We start from the raw sequence: 24274 nt of genomic DNA, 5'->3' as shown, positions 1-24274 counted from the left end.
CTGTCTGTGTGTTTTTTTTCTCCTACAAAAAATCGGTCAACGATTTATTGGACGTGGGCATTCGTAACACGTATTTTACGACATACGACATAAAGTTTGCCAACCTTTTGAGGGATCAACCCTCAACGTCTTTGCCTTGAAACCTCCTTGAAACGATAAGCACTGGAAAAATAACATCAAAGGGACACATTTTCATGTATGTCTTTGAAAAAATACATTTCCTGGTCGAGGTTTTTCTAAGGAGGATAAGGATGAAGTATGTATATAAAAGTAAGAAGGGTATCAGGTGTTGAAATGTAGGATAGCGATTTTCCGTTAAGTAAATGTTCTAAGTTTCTGGTTCCTTTAATGCTGCCAGCCTTTTGGGTACATTACCCAGAAACAGCGACGAGGAGCAATTTTTTGATGCAATATATTAGTTTTAAGTTGTATATGTATATAAGTTTATTTTAAGTTTTTAAAATTAATGTAAATAGTTTAATAAACCCTTGTTAGTTTCTGGTCAAATTGTGTAAGTAAAAAGCCTCCTAATACAGTGTAGTACAAAGCATTTTTTTTAAATATATAATTTTTATTCTGACTCAATTTTTTCAACCTCCGCAAGACCATTGTTTAATTCAGTAAATGACAACACTCATACGGTTAGGTTAGGTTAGGTACCAACAATTACTGTAAAACACTAAACACATTTATACCTTTGAACTTCAAACAGTTAACAGAAATAGCAATATTCAATTAACTTTACGATAAAATTACTTACCGTCATGCAACTGAACGGCTTATTACCGAAATGTTTGACTGTTACAAAGGGTGGTACAATTTGATTCGCTTAACAAATATTATTACAAAGCGTACAAATAGTTTGTTCCGGGTAAGAGCGCACTGCAAACTTTTAGTTGGCCGATTGTATGATTGGGCCATGGAGAACAAAATGACTAGCGGTGATCTCATCTCACAGCAAAAATGCGGGTATTCGGAGAACGAGGAGCGTTGCTAGATCCGCTCTTTGACCAATCTTTGAAAGATTGGTTTTGATTTGCCAAAGAACCAGAACTTCTCGTTAGGTCTAGTTATTTATCACGCTACCGGTGACCTACAAGAAGGCGCCTGACCTACCTTCTTTATGGCATATCCGCTATCTTTTCTTCCTCCGTGGTTTGGGCATGAATCAAGAATGAATCAAGATTTTAAAGACAATCTCGGTAGGTGCTTATCAAACGCTTAATACAACTGTCGGCCGACTAAAAAGTCTGCAATGTGCTAGCACTGTTAGTCTGCAGTGTGCTTGTACTAACAAATATTATTACAAAGCGTACAAATAGTTTGTTCCGGGTCCCAGTAGTTGTTTGTTCATGGGGTATTTATGTCTGTTAACTCACCCCGTATTGTGAAAACGGAATTCTATTACCTTAATTAAAGTTTGATACAGCTTTTTAGCAACAGTATGTATGTGTAATTTTAATGTCTGAAATCAGCAACCCGCATTGAGCAAGCGTGGTGATTGACGCTCAATCCTTCTCCGTGTGAGAGGAGGCCGATTTTACTTAATGTATTTTTCTGTGACTGATATCCTGTTTCATTATGACATTTCTTGCTTTTTTATTGGACTGGTTTATATAGAGCCCGGTTTTTTTCCATATAGTTATATATAAGTAGGAGATGCCTTCGAAAATCAGTTAAGTTACACATTTGTACAGCTTTATCAAGGTTACAATGATATTGTCTTGCGAGCTTTTGTTCAAGACATTGATTTTGGGTTAACTATGTAATTTAATTGATTGGTATTAAAATGTGTGCTTATAAATATGGGCTTTACATAATATACCTATGTGAACATCGTTTCAATTTTCGAAAGGTGCGCTAACCTACGCTTTTGTTAATTGTTTTTTAGCCTGCCGATTAAAGTACCTAATAATTGCATCTATGAGTATTTCAAAATTGTGACTGAGAAAAGAATACGCTGCGATTGATTTTTCCGGAATTTCCATAAATGTTGTATCGTATGAAATCGTTTAATTTTTATACGAGAATAAAAAATATTTCAATATTTTTTTCCTATTATAATAATATACTGCTTAAATTAGTTAATTTGAGTCCTAAAAAGACACATCTCCACCAAAAATAGGTAAATTAAAATCGAAAATGACAAATCAACCCGCAACGCTCCATCAATCATCATTCAATCCATGACGCTCATCCAACCACAGATAATATAAAAGATGGCGAGTTCTCACCGAAGGCTGCATGATGCTGGCGACTGGCCAGCTGTGTCAACCTCACGCCGCTATTTATACGCCCAGGGTATCGATTTTCCCCGGAACAGTTACGTAATACACGACACGGCCAAAACGTCCCTCGCCGTCGACTGTTACACTCATAAAACGCACATCTTACGCTAATACCAATAAAAAATACTCAGATTAATTTTAAAATTACAAAAAAAATCACTGAGGTAAAACGGAACGCACTTTTGTTAAAAAAAAAGTTTGAATCAAAAATCGAAGGCGGGAATTGAGAGGGTTTTTTTTTTCGTTCGATTTTCAATTTTTTACTGTGATTCCGTTGTGGTGTAGGCTCCGCGGAGGTTTAATACAACCATGCTCAGTGGCGCCCCCGAGCAAACTGCCGGTTTCACGGGGCGACTGCGCGATTCACGCACACATACAAACTAACCACATTGTATACCGTTGCACCTTATTCTCACTAGCATAAAGTTCAATTTCGCTTAGCAGTCGTTCCAAATCCAGGGCGGCATTTTCTTTCAGGACGTGTAGACCTTATTGCGTTGTGATAAGGTTGATTTTTGGAAGAAATGGTGTTAAGTGCTTTTATGTTCTAAGCAAGCATTGTTTCAGTACTGACGGAAGAATAGACATGATGGCGCCTATTTTTCATTCATTTGTCAAAACATTTGATTTAATGAATTCATCGTATCGCTTTTGTTTGGTTAATGTTAATTCTCTTGTGTTTTTAAATACCTTCGAGATAGGTATCAGTTTAAGCAGGTTTTGTTATAATTAGGTAAATGGCCGTGTAATGGATTTTTTGGAATTTTAATTATACCAAAACGTACTTACGTATTTTATAACTATGTATATGTTTTTTATATACAGAAAATATTATGATTTTTACAACTCACATTTATTCATTTTTCAATGGGCTGTAACACTTATTTCAATCAAACAAAATCATACCTAGAATTTCGTAGCCCTCGTAGTCAAAGCGTAGCAAGGTGAACAAATTGTAGCGCTACGAAATTTCGTAGCACATACGATGACGTAGATAAGATAAATACAGGTCATGACGTCACAATATATGTAAGAGGTAGGTCAACTGTAGAATTAGCTGCGGATCATTTAATATTATATCTACGAGTCCCTAATTATATGTACCTCTATAAAGTTTTAGACCTGCTTTAAGTGTAAAATCTTAATTTCTGACAAAGTTTTCATATCTGCATAAAAAAATCTTAATTAGATTTTAGTTTTTTGCTAATATTTTGTATGACAACAGATATTGCGTATCTTAAGGTATTTTGCATCTTGTAAGCAATGTATTAATGTATTTAAAACACTAGTTTGATTTGATTAAAATATGAAACAGAAAAATTGTAACTAGAATATCCATTTACGCACTAAAGCTTATTGGAAAAAAATATCAACAAGGATTTAAAAATATAATTTTTACACATATTTATAAATTATCGACATTTAAATCAATATAAAATCGAAACTTAGATTATAAAAAAACTATGAACGAATCACGAATGTAGAAAACAGGCTTTACTGTTTACGACATTATTTTTAAATAAAAAAAAACAGGAATCAAATTATAAAACCAATCTAATGCAGAAACTTCCTGGAACTTCAAAAGAAACTAAAAATAAACCTTACTGGTCCGACTTGGAGTTTAATTACAAAAAACTTCGAGACGCCCACCGTGGAATAATCTAATTGTTTTCAAATTACGCTCAGTTTTAAGCCAGCTAATTAACCTTTGAGAAGCTTAAAAACTACTTTTGTTACGTTTGCCTAATAGAAAAAGAATAAGAAGAGGGAAATGTTAATTTGAAACTACTTTTTAAGTTTACAGGGCGCAAAATCTAATTATTTGAAGTTAATTTTAAGCGTGTGTGTGTAACACGTAATTTCATTTTTAATGTATAGTAGATTCTCTACATTATTTACAAGAATCAACCTCTCCCAAGCCTTTTTCCAACTACATTATGTTGAGGTCGGGTTCCAGTCTAACTGGATGCAATAGCTGAGTACCAGTGCTTTACAAGAAACGACTGCCTATCTGACCTAATCAACCCAGTTTCCCCGAGCAACCTTCAGTAGGACTGGTAGTCAGGCTTACTAGCTTCTGACTACCCGTAATGATTGTCAAAGATATTCAAATGACAGAAATTACTAAACCAAATAAAAATCTGTCAAATATACTCAATAAATAAACACTTTTTCAAACACCCAACTTGTAACAGTCGGGTGACGTGAAAGTCCCGAAGCCCTCTAACTTCCCTCCACAGAGGACTGCCACTTAATTAGCAGGGACCCGAGAGAATATTAAGTGCGCTGTCGAATTTGGAAGCAGTATTTTTTGTTGGAAAACCTGATAATATTGAGTTGAGACTGATTTGTTGTTTTTGAAAGCGTTTTTAAGTACTTAGATTTCTTTATAGGCTAGTATAAGGATAATTTTTATTTATATCTCCTTCTTTCTGTGTATGAGAATAGGGAGAATAAGGCTGATAAAGATTTTATTACTAGCTTGATCTCTCAGGGATGGTGCCAGATTGCCGTCCCATCGGGCTATGAGAGTGAAGGAATAGTGAGTGCACCTGTGTCTGCGCAAATGCTTGTGAACTTTTATATGTCTAGTGCAGTTGGCTAATCTCCTGATATGAGATCAGCCGCCTCGGCCGATAATAACCGGCCGGCTAGGAGGACATCATCATCATTACTTATTTTTTCTTGTTGTGACATTAGTAAATAGACTCTCAATATGATCACCATTTTTTGTAGAGAGATGCCTAAGATTAGAAAGTTATATTATGTACGCAAATCGCAGGTAAGTAATAAGGTCTTATAATCAGTTACTATAGGAAAAGTTAACATCAATTAGTTAAGTTCTCGCGTTACTGTTAAAGTTCTAAGGTTATTTGTTGTAAGGTTTCCATTGAAACCGTTTCAGCAATGTCCTTGGTAACCAATTGTTCAGTTAATGTTGGTTTAGCTTAAATATTTGTGTTAATTAAAAGCTGAGGAGTGTATTAAAGAGACTCGTTTCTAAGTGACAGCGGCATGGGGCGATAGATTATTTCACTGTTGGGAAGCGATTCTATTTTTTTGGGTATGGGAAGTTTCTCTCACGGGATGCGAGTGAAACCGGGGTAATTAGCCAGTAAAAAATTAAAAAAAGTTTATCTTTTCTGTGCAAGAGTAGGTTAGTATTTCTCTCTGAATACAGAAAAACCTGGACTGTAAAGATAAAGCTATCTACGTAAGCTCAACGCGACATTATTATTAATTTCCTGGAATAGTAGATATCGAATGAAACTGCAAAGAGAATTTTATTCTTTGATAATTAATTAGTTTCTGGAAATATTGAAAATGTGTCCTTTGAGCGTTTAAAAAATATGAAAGCAATGAAAAAAGGCTAGAATATAGTTTTACAAAATCTGCTTAGAATTCCTTTTAATATGCTTCCATTCTAGTTAGAAAGGGCAATTAGATTACATTTTCTCATTTAATTTTATGGTATTTAATCATATAAGACTTTAAAAACTGAAGAGCATTAATTTCCACTTAGAGATCCATTATCAGAATCTTATTTCTATAATATCAAAGGCATAGCAGCTTCTTTGTCCACTTATAAATTATATAACTTATAAAATTAAATAATGTTATTAGAAAAAAATATTGATTGTATAAATATTTGCACATCTATTTACATAGGTATTGATACAGTGCACTCTATTCTATGTCTATTTGTAACATCTTCTATACTTGTATTAAGCAAATAAATGTTTTGATTTGATTTATAGTCAACTTACACCACCCATGTCTTCAGGTTGGCAACACGTTTTTGTTACAGAATATTGGTAAACCTTAACAAGGAGGTTTTCCATTAAACAAACTCTTTTGTACAATTAAAAAAATTCACAAATTCCTTACAATTAAAAAAATAGTTCAAGACATTCGTTATTCTTTATCCATAGCTCGTAGAATCGTGTTTTATATTTGAAAGCATTGTTTGTTATTACTAGTTGCTGGCAAAGAGCCAAGCGACTGGAACGAATTTATTGTTTTACTTAAAAACTTGAAAATGCTATCCTTGGAGTGTTATAGTTGTACAAATACCTCATACCTGTACCTATGTTTTTGGTTCTATTTGGTAAATCCTTCGGTATTTGTTAAACTACATTTTAAGAAGATCTTATTATATTTATTTCCTTAACAAATATATAATACCTATTTTAAAATGTAGTTGTGGATGATTATAAATAAACAGTTGTTTTTTTAAAGCGAAACTCTCAAGAACTACAGGACTAATAACAAAAAAAAACTGTGCTAGATAGCCCATTTATCGGGGAAAGTTATAGGCCTTATCCGGATGTGCGGAAAAGCTCTTTTTATAAGAGAAGCTTGTTGTGTTATTATATTGGTAAGTTACATGTTATAGGTACCCCACCCACATCTGCAAGTAATCAATAAATATATCTACTTACAAAAACTAAAGCGTCAGGACTATTAATAATGTCGACCTCCAAGCCATTACTAAGTTATTATCATCCATCTTATCATAAGTTACAAACAAACTTTGAGTGACCCATCGCTCTAACTTTTACCTAATATTTTATTAAACTAGCTTTTTCTCGTGGTTCCACCTTCTATATGTAGTACCTCAAAATCAAAATAAAAAAGTGGTTTATTTAAAGCAGGCCGAAAATCAGCACTTTTCGAACGTCAGAATTACATCAGACAGCCCCCAAAAACGCCCACCCTTCACCACTTCCCATGTGTTTGTCTGCCTAAGTTACTTTACTAATTCACACACATGGAGAAAATACCTACTTCCAGATCTTTCCGACGTTTTATACAAATCGGCTCACATATGGAAGTTAGAAAAACCAAACAAGCAATATTTGCATTGTGACATTAAGTTACATTTTACTAAAATTGGTAACAGCGCCATCCAGCGGGGGGTAGCAACTTTTTATCCGAGTCCATCAAGTGACGTAGGTTTGTGTTTGGAATGCTAGAGTTGCGTACATGTTCTTCTAGATGGCAATTCATATAGGATGCAATAAAATTTACAAAAACTAAGTGGGCAGTTTAGTTGCACATTTGGGTACCTATGTGAACACAAAATACGGTTTTGATTTCGATGATACTATATTAAAACTATTCTATGTAAACTTTATTTTCTTAGATTTTTTATGACCAAAAATGAAATACCTTGTAATTTTTCTATGCAATCTACCAGATTCAATATGAGATAGAATCAACTAAAAATTCATTGGCATAAGTATTTATTTCCCTTCTTTTACTAGAAATAAAAATACAAATAATTAGCCCATCCCTTAATTCACGTATAGGCAGATTCACACCGTGGTTAACGCAACAATTGTCCGCGCGCACTAACCTTGTAGCAGCGGGGTGACGATTTAATGTCAATAGTTAAATGTATGGGTGTGGCGGAACAGATGTGGGTTTTATATCAATTGTACAATTTATGTGTTAGTTTTGTAAGTGGCTGAGATAAAAGTTTTGTAAAAAATTAAAAAATAATATATGGGTATGGGATGTACCTAGGTACAAGTAACAAAACATTGAAATCCAGGAGAAAGTCTTTAATCATTAGGAGTTCTCGGGTTTATCCATAAGTTTTTCTTTAGTCGAATCGAAAATACATCTATTTGACCAAAGCCTTATAAAATAACTGAACTTTTCATTGGATAGGATTTAACAGAAATTAAATCAATGCTTAAGAATCTATTTGTAATTTACATTACAAAAAAGTTGATTAAATATTTAACAGTTACTGTCTCTTGTCGCGAAACGATAACAAAATCCATTCAAATATTTTGAAACACCAAAGAAAAAAGCTCCAACAATAAATTCGTGCTAATCTGTTATAATTTCTGTGTCACTTTTCACAACTTTCTCCGGTGTCAAGCTGAGCTGTCAATTAAAATGTTCGTGCATTCGACACACACCACAGCCCCGTCACACGATTTACCAAAGTCAAAATTTCAATTACGCACTTACACCTACTTTTATTTGCACTTATTTCTTCTATTGCCACTCGATTGTCAACCTTATTGCGTAGTTTTAGAAGCTGTGAGGTAAAAGTGTGATTGCAAATAAACTTTGTCAGTTAAAGTACTTAGTATAGATGACAATGTTGAAAGGATCATGAGTGCATTAGCCATTGTGGTGACACAAAGGGATATCTTCTATGATATACGTCAACGGTACTAAAGGGACGGCCAACTTACTGTAGTCACAAAACATAGAAAACTCGACTTTATTATGAAAGCTGTAAGGGTGATATGAAGTGTATTATGTAAGTTGGTATTTCAAAAGAATGGTTTGTATAGATTTTTTTTTGGGTTTGCGTTCAGTAAATTGGGTTAAAACTTATATTTGACACTTGAATTGAAGAGTTTCGAGTGTTTAGGCTTATTGTTTGTAATCCGATTAGCAATGTTTGTTGTTTTGTTTAGTGAGAGCTTGACTTAGTTCGTGATGAGCAGGTGTTCCGAATAGGATTGGACGTTATTAAGTTATAATCTTTGCAATATTTATTTAGTGTTTGAGGAAATCTTTTAAATTTGAGTATTATGATTAACTAAAAGCACATAAGTATGTAGATATTATCGAGGGGTATTCGGATTATTTATTTTTATATTATCCGGTTAGACTAAAAAGGCGAAAAGGCTAGGCAGATGATTATGTAGGGATGTAGGTACTATTTTTTATGAATATGGGAACAGTGGTCAGACTGAAATTCAGATTCGAGTTGTATAATTCCCTAATTCAAAATGCAATTCAATTTTTAAGCTGATGTTGTCCTCAGTATGCACTCCTGTTTAATAAATAGCTTTACAAATGCAAGTCTATTTTTTCGGTAAGGCAGAAATAGGTACCTATGAAATATATATCTGAAATATCTAGGAAAAGTTTTTTTTTAATTCACCAAAACCAATTTAATCGAACCTTTTGGAAGAAGCCAAACCATATACTTCGAAGACCATTTTTCATGTTGTTCCTTCGTCTGTCTCAATAAAATTCTGGATCCAACGATCTTAGCTGCTTATTATAATTTGGCCCGTGTCAAAGTCATTTTATACGATATTTTTTTGGCTCGAAATGGCAGCTGTGCGTTGAAAAGCCAATATCTCATATTGTATTGTGTTTGTGGCCACATTACCACATGTGACAGTCGCCGCCGGTCGACGGTTATGTATATAGAGCTTTATGCTTTTCCAATGGTTCGGTAACGGTAAATAACTTGGAACATGCTTGGATGACCAGCAGACGCTGTAAAATAGCATTTATTTGTTTGTTAATATCACTTCATCTGCTTGAAACACTGCAATAGAAAAGCAGGAAAGTGTTTTGATATACCTATAAGGAGCTGGTGTCAGGAGCTTTAAATAGTATTCCTTTGACATACGTCATATCTTTATTAAACAAAACAACAATAAAAGTTGAAATCGAATTACAGTACCTATGTGAACAAGTTACATCTTTCAAAATTAGATTTAAAGAAGATCAAAGATGTAGTTTCATATGTAGGCACTGAGCAGCTCTCAAATAAATTGTTTCATTTATGATAATACATCGTAATTCTTCAATCTAAAACGTTTTACCCAAGGTTTTACTTGAATTAAAAATCATAATCATAAATAATAATAATTTCTTCTACACCAGATGGCAAAGGCGCCGCTCATTCAGCCTATAACATAAAGTATATAAGCAATAGAGCACAGATAACAAATGATTTGTATCCGCCATAGACGCGGTGAAGTGGCGCGTAAATTCGCTATGGGTTTGTGACAAGGGCTGACCGCATCGAGGGGACATATTTGTTCTATCGAATCGTGGGGGAAAAGTTTGATATTGGAAGGGAAATTAAATTTTGTAATGAGTGGAGAGAAAATGGTGTAAAAGTCTGGCTCCCAGTTTTCTGCGGAGGAAGACGTTACATTGAACATTACACAAATATTAATCTTTTATGCTAAAATTACCGAACACGTATTGCTGAAACTTTGCAGTTAATACTTTTGGTGCATTAGGTGTAGGCTACCGTTTATCCGAGTACGGAAAGCTGCTTATGAATATTGTCTGTCACATTTTGCTGTTAATTAATTTGAAATATTTTAGAAGGCTTTACTAACGAACCCTATTCGTTCTTATGTAGACCTCCATGTGAAATCAAAAGCAACTAGTAAGCTACACCTATAACACAAGCTTTTGCGATGCAACCCCGTTTAATTGAAATATTTTCATATGTTTATTTTGAAACAAGAACACACAACACCTAATTTAAACAACACAATAGTCCTCAATTTTTATCAGTCGGCATCGTCAATAATTAAAAGGTTTACCCTGGACAAACCTCTTAACATAACTCACAACAAAAAGAACTTGCTGACATGAACTCCATTCAAAATATTTCGCCACTTGCTGCTCCAATTCATCTCACCGCCGTCGGTATGTTTAAAGTCTTTAAACATGCATGGAATAAAGAGATTTCGCACTTAACAAACATACACGTCACTTGACATCACCCAATAAAGGTATTGACTAACGATTACTTTGCCGACAAAGTTTTGTGACTTTTGTGAGCCCCGATGCCGCTCTTACAAAGTCACCGCGCTCCGCCCACGACTGTCATGCGTTCTATTCGAAGATATTGATACATTTGTTCACAATGGCTTATATTGTGTGACAACTGTAGTCTTGTGATTCTAAATTAAATTAAAAACGTCGGTCGGTTTGATGTGGCGAATTTCTGTTTGGTTTTTAGGTGACATTTGTGTTCAGGTGTGCTTGTAAGTAGTTAAATGCCAGAACGATGTTGCGTGTGTTTAGAGGCACAATTTTTCGGTTGATTTTGGCTTTCGTAAGTTTTCTTTAAATAAAGATAAGAATTATGCTACATAAGTAGTTTGATTCTTGAAAACAGTAATGTAAAAGTTGCAACTTCAATTATTTAACTTACAAAAATGGGACACTTTGATGAAGTATGACATAGTACAGGCTTGTTTGCCTTCAATTTCACTATAATGTCAAAAACATTTCAATTAGCCATTATGCCCCGAACTTTACTGCATTTGAGTATAAATAAAATAAAAATAGCCTTTATTTACTTACTACATTACATTACAACTTTTTACGTTTACCAAAAAAAAGCTTAGATAAATAAATAAATATTGTTGATAATATGTTCACTCTGTACTGGTAGTAGTCGCCTCTGCGGCGTAGGCCTCTCCTAAACCTTTCCAGATGTTTCTCTCTCTGGCTATTTGCATCCAGTGATTACCACATTTGTAGCTGAAAACGTCTCTCCATCTTTTTCCTGGTCTTCCTTTTTCATTTGAGTATAGATACGTTTTATTAAACACTCTGTTTATAAATAAAATACGTCTAAAAATAAAATTAAATATAATAATAATAAACATTTACTTAATCAATTGAATCATTATGATAACATTCGATACGTTCTTGTATTTAAAAAGTTCTTTTAAAATTGTTTACCTTAAGCGCCTACTCAAAAGAAGTCAAGATGATGAGTATGAATTTAATTACTACTTTTTTCATCAAAATTACTTAATAAGACTATTCAGCTCCTAAAACTTGGAAAATCGCATATGCTCTTCACAATAAAGCTTCAAGCATTAAAAGTATTCACAACCGCATGATGGCCGCTACTACAAGTTCACATCTTAGGGCGGGGCGGGGATCTGTCATCAGTGAAGAGACATGTTTGTCTGTTTGTTTGTTTGTCGGCGTCGGCAGCTTGTACAGATGTATCAGAAGGATTGAGGCAAATATGCTGTTATACAATAAGGCACAAAAGTTTGGCAGGATTTTGTGATAACTTATGTAGATGTTTTGTATTACATATAGGATTGGAAGTGACGGTTTCAAAATCGCAGTTCTCTGTATCAGTTATCTGTAAAATTTTCGACAGAGATAGGTTTGCTAATCCCCTTAGACATCACAGGAACTACATTTAGCAGTTCTTACTACAAAAAAAATTAACAGACGATCATCACGTGTGTAAGAAAATTTTGTCTGGAGAATTTCTTACGTGTCTAATGTCTGTTTAACTTTTTTCAAGAAAGCCTTTAATGTTTGTTTCCTATTTGTTATTTCTAGTAATTTGCCTTATGTGAAATTAGACTAGACACGTTACACAACTTTGCCGATCTTTATTAGGCAACTAGTAAATGCGAAACTGTCAAAACATACAGTTCAAAACACTTATCAAAAGACTAACTTCAAAAGAGCAAACTCATTTGACCCAACCTAAACCACAAAATCACCAAAATTGAAAAGTTAAAGTCAATAATAATAGTGAAAACTAACCCTACGCTAACTGGCAGCTAGGGGCGTCTCCCCGCTGACCCTCGTGCAAACCCACCACAGTTTGGTGGGGTACACCGTGTCGCGGTTACCCATGGCATGGGGAATTAAAATGTTTAATGGCAGCGATCCAGAATGATTTTTGGCCGTCAATCCCCGGTTTATTTGGTTAGTTGCTTCAAGGAAAACTTTAGCTCACACGATCCTAATTTTCTAATAGGTACACATAAAATCGAAAGTAACTCTGTATGTCTGGAGCCCGATTCTCCTAATGTTACTTAAACGACATACGATTCATATTCGACTGAGATTCTGAGAGAGAGAGTTTTTGAGTCAATAAACTATTTTTATTATTTATTATTTTATTATTCAATCACGACTCAATTACGATTGAAGCGTCTGTGGCATTCCGCAATTTTTCTTTGAAATAAACCTTTATCTTTTATCCTATCCTATATTTTTTGTCCTTTTCTGTCATTTAATAATGAATCATTTTGTCTGCAAATGATTTACGATTGTAATATGATTGTAGAGCAAACTACCGTATAAACCAAAATCACCAAAATGGCAGACCAATCGCAAACCAATCGAATGTCGTTGGAATACGATTGGCCTTAGGTATATTAGTAGCAGAATGCCCGATATGGTTAAAACTGCTATTGCGATTCAATTTCTATTCAATTTTGACATTCTTAACTTAGGAGAATCGCAAGGGAATATCTAGAAGGACAATTTATATTATAGAAGGACAGAAAGGTCATCCTATTTAGCTACTTACTTTGTGTCCGGTTGCGGGAAGCAATTTCCTCGGAACGCGGGTGAAACCACGGAGAACAGCTAGATAGACAGCCACGGAGACTTATTTATTACGAAATGTTTCCATGATGTTTGTATGTATGTAACCTTCATTTGATTATAATTAAGAAACTCAGTATGTTTCAATATTCTTCCAGCTTGAAATCAAGGTTATATCAAGGGAGTTATTGCGTTATACTTATCCCACCCAAAACAAAAATGTGAAAGACTGCCAAGTTCGATAATATGGGAATGCTTCGCCTATAAAAGAAGTGAGATCTGAATAAATACCAAGTTCCATACACATACCTCAGTTAAAAATAGTTACTTTTTAATGATGTTACTTGGCAAGTTTTCATACACCTTGTTATAAACCTACTAAACGCAATGAATCAAGTATTTAATTTTCTATTAAAACTTGCCAAGTAATCATCATTAAAAAGTAACTATTTTTAACTGAGGTATGTGTATGGAACTTGGTACTTATTCAGATCTCACTTCTTTTATAGGCGAAGCATTCCCATATTATCGAACTTGGCAGTCTTTCACATTTTTGTTTTGGGTGGGATTTCATTTATTTTTGTAAGGCTGTTTATTTTATTTTTTTCTTATGATTAAGTTAGTTAAGTAAATGTCTCATTTATACTATCTTTCAGATTTTTAAATATGCACTATGCTTCTTACAAAGAAATGAACTAGATTAACTAAATGGACTAGATTTACCAACTGACTGACATGACATGTTATCATATATTATGTTCGTGGATCAAAGTTACACATTCGTTATTTTCGAAAGTGACTCACACTTGGCCGTTTTCAGATTTTTACTTTGACTAAATACAAACCTTTGTAACGAATTTCAGATCGGTACGACCATTCGAAGATATATTATATAAATATAGATAAATTTAGTTCGTTTTAGTTCCTTAGGGGTATAAATTTACACTGGGTATTTTACACCTTCATTATTTTGAAACCGACTCACACTTGGCCATTTTCAGATTTTTTCCTTTACCTTGACATAAAGACCTACCTCCATGCCAAATTTCAAGTCAATACGACCATTGGAAGTGGTCTAGGTTTTTGATGAGTGAGTCAGTGAATCAGTGAATCAGTGTATAGTAAAAATAGCGATTTTCTGACGTCAATATCTCAAGACCTACAATAGGTATATTAATGAAATTTTGTATTTTAGATAAGTGAGGGGGTCTCAACAGATACTAGAAATTTGATATGCGTAAATAAAATAGATTTTGAGTTACAGGGGGGTCGAATTTGGCCCGAAATGGTTCGTGTAATATAACCCACGGCCGGTGTGTCGCTTTTTTTGCTCGAACTTGGCGGACACACTGCCGTGTGTCTAGATTTTAAGGATTTTCTATAAATTGTTAGGTACATTAAATTCTAAAAGTCATTTTTGACTGAAGAACACCAATATACACGAACATACAAAGCGACGCTATCTGTACGAAAAAATACGCGAGAAGTCACAAATAAATGTTTTGATTGATTGATTGATTGAGTCGAATAGCTAACTTAAAGAACGCTAAGTTAAGTATTTGGAGTACTTATGTCTGGCGCTAACTGTAAATGTGAAGTGAAATCTCTTAGTTACAGTAGATGATTAGTAGCGTCGCTCTTAAATGCTCTAGACTCTAGAACACCTTTACTGAAAAACCGAGCGGAAAATCCGCTACTTTGTTAGCATATCAGTGGTAGGTACCTATAACTTACAGCTACAACAAACACACATCTAAATAAAAGCTTATTTTCATACAACTTACTCGTATTAAGTTATTACAAGTTATTCTAGTGAACCAGTTCGTAAACATAGCGAGGCGTCAGTTCGTCTGCGCCAACATGAATGGATGGCGACCACAATGGCGCGGGGGATTTATGGCGCTTTTTGTTTTGCGCCACGATTATGAGGTTTCGCCACAGTTGCGCCATAGGTAGGACCACACGGAAGGTGCAAATATTAGTGTACAGGGTGTTTGGAATAGTGGTGTGGTAATTTGTGCGTTTTAATTTGGTTTCATTAATCTGAAAGACTAGGTATGTAAGTATGAATGTAGCTGTAGATATCATGTAAGTATTCAAAATAATGGATATATCTTTTATTAAACAAGTATATAAATAGGTAAGTAGGTACTTTATAATAGGAGGAGCGTTTGGATAAATCGTTTACCGTATTACCTAAGTTAATGTGTTAGTTGTGGATACTTTTTAGACATTAAAATATTGTTGGCTAATTACCTACTTACTTGTAATGGTAAATATAATATGTATAAATACATAGATAGGTGGAAAAAGATTAATTTTTCTTGATGGCTTTGGATTTATAATCAAAACGGTAAAATAAAAGGCCATATTATGATTCCTCAAATAAGATTTTGTATCTCTAAAAATTAAAATTAAATAAACTATAACCACAAACACGAAAAAAGTAAGTTAGGCATTTAACACTTACGAAAATTTAATTTAAAAAGGGCCACCGTTCAAAATTAAAACACCCCATTTACACCTACGCGGGTCGCGCTCCATTCACAAGTGCACAACATTTTTACGACACCCGTAGTAATTGTCCACAAAGAAACATACCAAAAAATACTCATAGATTCTTCACGGTTACCCGAAAATTCTACTAAACGATACTCGAATATTATCCCTTAGCATTCTTCAAGAGATTTATATGAATTTCATAAAGACATTGAGGCAAACCACTAACTTTATTAGGATTATTGTGAAAGATTTATGATCGAACTAAATGTATGAAGTGGATGACATAATTCGATCTTCATTCATTCATAGATTATGCCTATTCATTGGTAGATGCTACGGTTTTTAAAATTGGAATGGATTGCATATTTGTCGCGTTTTTTATACACGGGTACAATGAAATACCCATAGGTAAAGAACTATTTGATACTTTCTAACTTCTTAAATTTGGATACCATGCATTTCATTCATTTTTGTTTAAAAGATAATATTTTGGAAAGAAGCCAGAGGAAAGACCCTATAGAAATAATATTATGTATGACATTCTGATATCTGACAAACAACATGTATTGTAAAAATTAAATTAAACTGTTGCCTTGTAAGTGTGTACCATTGTATGCACTTACAATCTTTAAATCTCATAGGAATTGTAGCCTACGAAACATACTTAATTTTTGTTTAATAGTACAAATCTACATCAGCATGATAGTGGTGAAATACTTGAGTAACGAACTCAAAAAATAAGTCTCTCCAAAAGTAAAATCATACATAATGGACTATCCATTTTCAACAAAAAAAAATATTTTACACTTATTAAGATCTTGCCCTCTCCACCTATCAAAGATATTGTCAGAGTAACGGCATATCGATCATCCGCAGTCCTTGAGGCGCGAGATCACAAAACATCAAAATAACTGCAATCCTTGACAGATAGCCAAGATGTATGCCTTGTCTGATATTGACGAATCGAGCCTCTTTGTAATTGCAACGGATTTCTGAATTTTCTGGCATTCGGTAAGAAATCGGGCCGTTATAAATATATTCTTGTCTAAGAATTGCGAAAGTAACCAGCAGTCCAGCTTGCATGCTAAAACTATTTAAACTATTTAAATGGGTACACATATAGTAGTGGAACCGCGAAAAACAGTAAGTAGTTGTAAGAAAATGACCTGAGTAACATACTTGGCTTTAAAGTACTCGGGACTTGAGGAAAATCTAGCTTATTAAAAAATAAAAAACGTTTTTCTTTCATGAACTTTTAAGTTACTTAGCAACTTTTTTTATCTAGCTACTTCTTGTAATTTACAAGTGCTTGTCCACCTCGAACACCTGTGTTTGAATAAAGTTGCAGACGAGCAAAAATTCTCACGAAACTCCAAGCCAAAAAAAAAAAAACGTAGAATAATGTTTTGTAAAAAAAACAACATTTTTATAAGTAAACACAATTTTTGTACAATCAAATCAAAAACGAACGCTCCCGATCGATCACGCGCGCCAAATTTTGACAGTTCGCGCCAATCCCAAAAGTACGTTCGGATATTTTCCTAAAATGTTTCAAAGGCAGTCCAATCAAGTCTATTGTATCTGAATTGATGTAACTGGATTTGTTTAGATTGATCCGACCCATCCATTTTGTGGTTGCGGACAGTTAGCTTTTTATATGGAATCCAGGAAACACAATTTTAATCTTGCTATTCAATTTAATTCTTATTGATTTAGGTTGGATATTGAATTCAATACATATCTCCTGATTTTATAAGATCAAGATGATTGTGCCATCTATCTATTTGAAAATTGCCTCCTTGGGAACGATAGGCTGTATTTACGATATGCTCCTATTGCATTTGCTTTGTTTTAGTATTTTTTTGCGCAAGAACTACTAAACTGATTTTGGTTAATCATTCCAGAAATGAAGCATCAGAGTAACATAGGCTTTACTTTTTATGTAGGTAGAGTTTTTAATAGTTCCATGTTTTTATAGCTTGCATTACTTAAATATAATAGATTTTTTTAAGCAGCCGGAATTTTTATCTTTTTGAAGGTGAGATAATGCCTGAATGAAAAAATATCATAAGAACTAGCTTTGCTTCAATAACGTTAGCTTCAGTCATAATATAATTAAGTAATCAATTAAGTTATCTGTAGAGTAACAACAAATTTTAACTATTCCCTGTGGTATTATAACGAAATAAAATTGCTAAGTCTCCCATAAACCGCTAACAATATCCCTACATACATAGCACATGCGTGCGTATATAACATTAATATAAATCGGGAACCGCAACAATTGCAGAAACCATTAAAACAAACAGGCTTGCAGCTGCGAGCGATGCCACTCGAGCGGAACGCTCGGCCCTCGGGCCCGCCCCCCGACCACGCACAAAAATCAACATAAATAACAATACACACCCCTATCTCAGACACTATGACACCTTCAACTACAAAAAAGGTCGAACAGCCTTCTAATATTCAAACCCAAACTCTCCCTTGTGTATCCGAACACAGAACTCAAGTTACCGCGAAAACGCACCCGCCATTACCGAAAAAAGTTAAGCCAACGTCAAGTGTGCAACAATTGAAAAATATTTCGTCTCTTTCGTCCATTCAATAGATACAATCCCTCTACTTTTGGGAGCTTTTATTAAATTTATTGTCAAAGGAATGTATATAAAAGTTGTTGAAATGAAAAAGGGTCTCAGTTCCATTTCGATCGTGAGTGATACAAGTGTTCCAATATGTTTTCTGAACAAAGTTACTCCAGGCTTTTCAGGCCTTGGGATGTGAGTGATAGTAAGAATGATGGACAGACCAACTGTGATATTAGTACAGCTACAGAAATAAAGGCAAAGAAAAGGATAATAGATGAGACTAAGAGAGAAAACCGTCTGCGGAAAATTCGCGGGACTTTTAAGAAGTCAGATACGAGTCACCAAGACGCTACTGTCTCTACGACGACGCGTGATGGGGATGACGACGTTAAACCTGCTACTGAACTGAATTCACCTGTTGAAAAGCTGACTTTATGCTGCGATAGGCTTTTACAAGAACCAGAGAAGAAAGAAAAAGTTGAAAAACCGACGGAGATTGACTTGAAACCTCAGCCTTATCCACCGCTACCTCAGATGCCTGCATACAACCCTGCCTATATGCCAGACTACTTACCGACGGCCGACATAGCACACGCACTGGGCGTTCCACCAACAGACCCACTACTCCTCGAATCCCTCGCCCAAGGCTATGCCATGGAGCTCGAATACGCAAGAATCCTTCACCAAGAAAACGAAGCCAAAATAAACGCGAAGAAACAAAGACCAAAGAAGTACAAATGCCCTCACTGTCAGGTCGGGTTTTCAAACAATGGGCAACTAAAAGGACATATAAGAATTCACACTGGTGAGAGACCTTACAAATGTGACGAGAAGAATTGTGGCAAGACTTTTACGAGGAATGAGGAGTTGACCAGACATAAGAGGATCCATTCGGGGGTTCGTCCATATCCCTGTTCTACTTGTGGCAAGAAATTTGGCAGACGGGATCATTTGAAAAAACATACGCGAACGCATTTTGTTCAGGCGGATCGGATGATGCCAGTTTTCGTCCCGTTGTCTGCAGTGCCTCATATGGCTGGCTTTCCGTATTTGTATGGTTACTGACGAAAGAAACGGCGGAAAATTTATGAAGAAATTCAGGAGATTGAGTTGTAACTGGCATTGTATTCAACTGTGTCTAAATTGTTAGAAAAACTAACTTTAATATTTGATCAAAGGTTTAGCTAACAGGTCAGAATATTTTATTGTATAAAATAAAGTAAATAGTTTGAATACGAAACGCTACAGGATATAGTATACTTGTAAATAATAAAGTTTTATATAAATGCGATATATTTTTGTAATAGGTATTTCTAGTGTAGATAACAATTTGTACATAATAGGTAGAGGTAATTCTTTCTACATACGTCAATTGTATATTTTAAGATGAGCAATGGTTGTGAATAAGAGAATAAGAAATAAAATATATTTGGAATTTTATTGAAATTATTTTGTTTTCCTTTTTACACAAATAGCAATAGGTATCCCTGCACTAAATACTAGACCCCGAGCCTCGAACACTGACTACATAATATTATGTAGTTATAAAGGTACTAGAATCTGATTTCAACAAACGATCACAAACAACGATCTTTTAAAACCAAATACAGTAGTTTGTCTCAGCTCATACATAAAGAGAGTATATAATAGTAAAAGATCCTTCTTTCGCTACTCAAGTACATAAATTACCTACATGTTCAATCCCTATCTACTCGTGACTGAATCCTGGACTGGGATTCTTAATTAACCAAAATTGTTCCCGCATTTCGTTTTCACCGAGCGTCGGCGTCGCGTCGGCGAGCGTCTAATGCCGTTCGAGCGCAAAGGCGGCAGTGTCGCTAACATTCTAGATATGTTCGCATGAAATGTTCGCGTGAAAATCTCGACTTAGAAGTCCTAATAGCAATATTTGCATTTAAAGTTCTAAAAACGTACCTGGTTATAAGATCCTTAATTTTATACCTGCCTTGGTCGAAATAAAGGTTTTGAATTTAAATTAGTGCTGTTTCTAAAATAAAATATTGCATATTTTTTCAGGAATATTATTCTTTAGACATGCTTTAGATACTTGAAAGGTATGTACAAAAACCCCTCGGAACCGAAAATACTGAATCTAATCAAAACAAATACCTAGTAAACTAAACAGCTTAGTCATTTAGCTAAATTTTACTGGATAGGCACGGTGAGTTTTGCTTTTAACTTAATATTTTACAAATTGAAGTGAATTAATAACTACACTTTTAATCTCTCGTTTCTGTTTAGAGCCAGTGAAATTACAGCAGTTACAGACTGCACCTACAGTTAACGGAAATATAGCCCAGTTAGACCCATAGAAAAGGGCTATGTATGTATGTATGTATGTATGTAGGTATGTAAGTATGTTTAAGTAGGTAATACTCTAAACAAATAATGCTATAAGGAGAACTTTTTATGCAATTTTCGCCATTTAACTCTCAAAATAAACAATAAAGACACCAATAAATAACGTAAACGGCCCATAGAGAATATAAAAGTATGGAATAGCCGAGCAAAAAGTTATCAAAAACCCTCGGACGAAACACTTAAGTATTGCAAAATCACAATCATAGAAACGAGCCTCTAGAAACACAATTGACAAAGCGATCAGAACTAAAATTCTCCTTCCAAAGTATTTTAAAATCAATACATCACTCATAGAAATCAAAAAAGATATGAAACGAAAAAACTTGCGCAAATAATGTATCTGAGCATTGAAGTGCGGACTTCCGGCGTCATGAATACGTGAATGGACATACATACATACAAACAATTTGTTATTCCTAAATATTTTGACTTTTACATCAAAGAGATTGTAAGGATGCACACTTGGGCGTATAAAAGGTTTTTGAGAAATACTCATTAAAGTTTTATAAAATTTTGCAAAAGATTAAGGTAAGTCTTGTCATCTATCGAATCATATTTATCATTAAGTTAATAGAATGTTTGGATTTCAGAAAGAATACCCAAGTCTTATGTTTTTTATCTAAAGCGATTGTTTTATTAGGCACTTATATTTTATTAGAAAACTGTTATAACTAGTATGCAATATTCATCAATAAAATCAATATTCATCAGTATGCAAACTGTTATAACTGGTTCCTTTGAACCAGTTATAACAGTTTGCATACTGATGAATATTGATTACTCTCAAAGAGCGCCAAAGATCCCAGTCTTAGATATTCTTAATTACTGCTAACCAATTGAAAATGTTTTCCCGAAAATGCAGTTCTCAATAATATCAATTCATCTGTACTGTTCTTATCCATGCCACGCTAATACTCGACAATGCATGGACCGATTGGGAATATTATTTATAAAAAAAGAGGCCTATGAATGTTAAGTGATCCTTTCTCCGCTTTCTACGTCAAAGGTGATTAGAGTAAATGCGCAAATTAGTTCACGAAAAACCCCGATCGATCTCAATTTGACATCACAGGACAATTTTAAAGTTCAGTATCAACAAAGGGTTATATCATACTTGAACATGATGGATGGCTGATTGTTCGAACTGGTTGTGAGTTAACAAGTGCATGAGGATAACAAAAGTGTTGCAATATTATAGTTTCTTTGTATGCTCTTCGGTGTAGGTAATTACATAAGTATTCGCGTATCAAATTGAAAGCAAGAGATTCAGAATTTATTTTATTGAACTAAGTAATAGTATTCTTTTCTTCTCATTTAAATTGCATCTTCAGCTTCACTATTCTCCTAGTAAACATTTTGAAATGAAGAAATAAGTAATTATGGTTTATTTCAACACTCATACTTAACTAGTAGATCCTCGCACTTTCTGTTTATTTATTAATATTTATTTGCCATCAATTATTTCCAACTACATTTTACACCTTCTCTGAACAGACACTAACCCAATAAATTAAAGACAGCCCATTTTGCGTCAACGCAACAAACAAATTAGCTACTTTCCCACGTTCACATATTTGCCCTAAATAATCCCTAAATAGTATTAAAGACGTACAATTCGGATGTCCGTGTACACAGCAGGATATTTCCTAAGAAATTGAGATATTTTTGCGCTGGTCACACTGGTTTAATTGGATGAATGAAGTGTTGTCATTGCGCGCCGCGGGAAATCTTTTATTACATTTTGACTTCCGTTATTTAAATTGGAGCTGTTAACTTGCTATTTGAAATTGATCAGTAGTTAAGTATATTTTTTGTAAAGTAAAAGGCAGGACGTAAGGTTTACTCAGTTTTTTTTTTGTGCAGTTATAAAGAAATAATTGTATTAGGTAGGTCAGAAATAATCATATTGATTTGCAGTTTCGTATATTTTCAACAAGGTTGCCTTTGTGGCTTCATCAAGAAGCAAGATACGGTTTGCCGTGGGAGGTACTGATTTACATTACCACCCACGGCAAACCGTATCTTGCTAGCCTAACATAAAATATATGAAACTAACTACTTACATGTCTGTTATAAACTTTGTCTAAGTACATAATACTAAGCTTCTAAATTAAACCTCTGAAGACGACACAAGGTACACAGAAGAAAGAAATATGATAAATAATGGACAACATCAAAACGCTAATCCATTCAAAAATCTATAACTCCTACTGATACTATTTCGCGACCCTTTGTAAATCCTCCGATAGTTCCCACGTCCAAAAAACTGGACAACATCGCCAACATAGGTGTGACCCTACTTTTTAACTGTAAAGCATAACCTTTTTAATTCTTTCGGCAAACACAAGAAATCCCGAGATATTTATAACTATAACCCGCCTACAATCTCAACAAATTCGATGAATAGAAAATTTATTGGCCAAATATCATATGGCCAGTGTTGCAAGATTAAAAAAACGATTTATACTTTTTTTAGGCACAGGTGGCATTTGATACAGCCTGAATGAAACCTCCGCGACAAAGCTGGGAAATTAATGATGGAATCCGTGTAAACATTTTTTGTTTGAATGAATTGGTTTTGTTATGCATCGGGAGTTTTATTCGACAAATGAGGGAGTATTATTAGCTCTGCGAATTATACGACAGTTTTGATTTATTGACCAAAAGAAACCAGATTTTGTTGCTAAACTGAATTAATGGTTGGAAATGCGAACTTTATTGTAAAACCTAGAATATTTATCAGTAGTATCAGTATAATACAGTAAGATTTATCCCTTAGTACTATGCGCATTGGGGTGGGTGATACCAATTAGGTCTTAAAAACATTGACCTTTAACCGATTTAAGTAAAAAAAAATATGTACAAAGCTTGCGACCCTGTATGTATCTAGCTTCTAACTAAACAAATGAGAGTCGTAGCTGGTAGATACAGTAACCGGGTGCAGGACTTTGACGTAATTATTATCCGCATACTTCTCAAGCAATTACCAAGTATTTTTTCCGTATTCTACGGGATAATTGACTCTTTACCCAGAGCAATAAATTAGCCTTTCTCTAACTATAGCACAATGGTGGAGACCATGGGAATATCGGTCAGGTGGGTGTCACGCCTCCTCAATGCAGCTTTTTTTAGATAATGGCTACCTGAAGTAAGTAGCGATTATTGTGGATAGGAGCACCATGATTTTGGGTTTGTTTGGGACAGTTTAAATAATAAACAAATAATTTATTCGCCTGTTTGTTTTACCAGTGTGATTAGAACTTTGATTATGTTAGATTAGCTCGGATTTAAAAGTAGTTAAAGTTTGTATTTTTGTGAGGTAGGGTGTTCAAACGGGGTTTGTTATTATATTACACAGGTACAATGTATGTAACAAAATTTCTTTACATTAAACCTTTTTTTAGGCCT

The 24274-nt window shown here is 34.3% G+C and overlaps 3 protein-coding genes across 3 annotated transcripts in view; 2 read left to right on the top strand and 1 right to left on the bottom strand.

The window, feature by feature from the left end:
• LOC135118332 (probable sodium/potassium/calcium exchanger CG1090) overlaps positions 1 to 2618 on the bottom strand; it is a 40505-nt gene extending 37887 nt beyond the window's left edge. Inside the window, exon 1 of the mRNA XM_064040001.1 lies at positions 2235 to 2618. Within this exon, the coding sequence (XP_063896071.1) occupies positions 2235 to 2246 (12 nt within the window). The 5' untranslated portion in view covers positions 2247 to 2618. The remainder of the gene's footprint in view (positions 1 to 2234) is intronic.
• The window catches only part of LOC110374313 (uncharacterized), a 46047-nt gene that overhangs the window by 16015 nt on the left and 5758 nt on the right, over positions 1 to 24274 (top strand). The gene's annotated exons all lie outside the window — the stretch shown is intronic.
• Positions 18610 to 19549, top strand: LOC110374314 (zinc finger protein 358). The gene has a single exon (XM_021331977.3). The coding sequence runs from the start codon at positions 18632 to 18634 to the stop codon at positions 19547 to 19549; it is 918 nt and encodes a 305-aa protein (XP_021187652.3). The 5' UTR covers positions 18610 to 18631.

This window comes from Helicoverpa armigera, chromosome 21, assembly GCF_030705265.1.
Source record: "Helicoverpa armigera isolate CAAS_96S chromosome 21, ASM3070526v1, whole genome shotgun sequence".
Classification (NCBI taxonomy): domain Eukaryota; kingdom Metazoa; phylum Arthropoda; class Insecta; order Lepidoptera; family Noctuidae; genus Helicoverpa; species Helicoverpa armigera.
Note: the sequence above shows the minus strand (reverse complement) of the source record. Positions and strands in the feature narration are given on the sequence as shown.